Source organism: Lagopus leucura, unplaced genomic scaffold (assembly GCF_019238085.1).
Source record: "Lagopus leucura isolate 7727_CA_CO unplaced genomic scaffold, USGS_WTPT01 Super-Scaffold_73, whole genome shotgun sequence".
Classification (NCBI taxonomy): Eukaryota; Metazoa; Chordata; class Aves; order Galliformes; family Phasianidae; genus Lagopus; species Lagopus leucura.
The window spans coordinates 55451361-55453070 of record NW_024962252.1 but is presented as its reverse complement, the minus strand read 5'-3'; the positions used below and the strand labels follow the sequence as shown (position 1 = coordinate 55453070).

The 1710-nt window shown below is 45.1% G+C and overlaps 1 protein-coding gene across 2 annotated transcripts in view; it reads left to right on the top strand.

The window, feature by feature from the left end:
* IYD (iodotyrosine deiodinase) overlaps window positions 1-1148 on the top strand; it is a 16006-nt gene extending 14858 nt beyond the window's left edge. For both annotated transcript variants that reach the window (XM_042886161.1, XM_042886151.1), the window contains one exon: window positions 440-1148. In XM_042886161.1, the coding sequence (XP_042742095.1) occupies window positions 440-622 (183 nt within the window). In that variant the 3' untranslated portion in view covers window positions 623-1148. The remainder of the gene's footprint in view (window positions 1-439) is intronic.
* The last annotated feature ends 562 nt before the right edge of the window (window positions 1149-1710 follow it).

The following is a 1710-nucleotide window of genomic DNA, read 5'->3' as shown; positions in this document are numbered from 1 at the left end:
GCCAACGATCTGAGTTTAAGAACCAAAACATTTCTCTAGGGTGATATTCCACAAGTGCCTTTCATCTTCACTGTAGCTGCAGGTTCCCTATCACGATGTACACCACAGGCAGACTCCTGCTATACAAAGTACAGGTATGTTAGAGAAAAGAGCTATTGCCATTAGCTTGGGCTGTTGCTGCAGTGGAAAAATGCTGGTTTGTTGCTGGTTTTTTTGGTTTTGTTTTTTTGTTTTTTGTTTTTTTTTTTTCTTGGAGGCATCTTTCATGGCATTGCTGAGGCAATAAGTAAATCGGATATTCTAAAGCCTGCAGAAGAGTGTAATAAAGCAGTATTTCTGGGCTAGTCAGTATGAGAACGTGTGCAGGTCTCAGGAGAATAATGATTACAAAAGCACCCAGCACAGACCTTTGTTTCACTCTGCTCCTGTCTCCTTGCAGAATGCCGGTCTGTACACGGTGACCACCACACCCCTGAACTGTGGTCCCCAGCTGCGGACGCTGCTCCATCGCCCAGCCAATGAGAAGTTGCTCTTGCTGCTCCCTGTGGGCTATCCCAAGAAAGATGCCACTGTGCCTGCACTGACTCGAAAGCCATTAGAAGACATCATGGTGGTCATGTGAACCCAGGGCCATGAAGAGAGAGCACAACTTACTGCCTGCTAGGAAGCGGCAGCGCATTGAAGTTGTTGATGCTTTTCCTGTGTATTACTGCTGCTCTGGCTGTTTACACTCATGCACCTTTTAGTGCTAGTAACCACGGTACCTGCTTCTACTAACAGCAGCAAGTAGTCATGCATGGTGCATTTAACAGGTACTATTACCAATGAACCTGAGCAGTTGTTCCAAGAGACAAGTACAGTAACATTCAAATGACCTTCATCACTTTATTTTTCTTATGCATTGTAGGGACTGATCTTTCCTTGAACAATAACACATATTTTCCTTATACTTTTGTGATTACCACTGAACAGTTGTTTTTACTTCATAACTTTAATGGAGGTTGTATGTCACAGAATCATAGTACCATTAAGGGTGGAAAAGACCTCCAAGGTTATCTAGTCTAATTGTACACCTACCACCAATATTTCCCCATTAACCATGTCCCTCAGTACAACATCTAAACATTTGACAGAATCACAGGTTTGGAAAGGACCTCAAGGATCATGAATCTCCAACCCCCCTGCCACATGCAGGGCCACCAACCTCCACATTCAATACTAGACCAGGCTGCCCAGGGCCACATCCACCCTGGCCTTGAACACCTCCAGGGACGGGGGACAGGGCATCCATAGCCTCTCTGGGCAGCCTGTTCCAGTGCCTGACTACTCCTGGACCTGAACCTCTCCTGGCACAGGCACTGTGCCAGGAATAAACTGCCCCATAGTAAAATAAAAATAAAAAAAAAAGATTCTTGTGATGGCATCAGCTTCCTAGCCACTTGTTTATGAGATAGGTTTCCCTCATTCTCTCAGTATCCCTTGCTTGCCATTGAAGGGCTAGTGGAAAATACCACCTGTACTCCTGTTGCATCAACTAACTGCCCTAATGCCCTGAAGTCCCTTTTGATAGCCTTCAAACTTCTCTCAGCAACTTCATAACTTCCAGCCTGAACTATAACTAAAGGTTTATAATCAGAGGGTTGAACTGGACCATGAAGTTTTTTAGTAATGCCTCTGCCCTGGGCCCCAGGAAGGCAGCACACTTTGCTA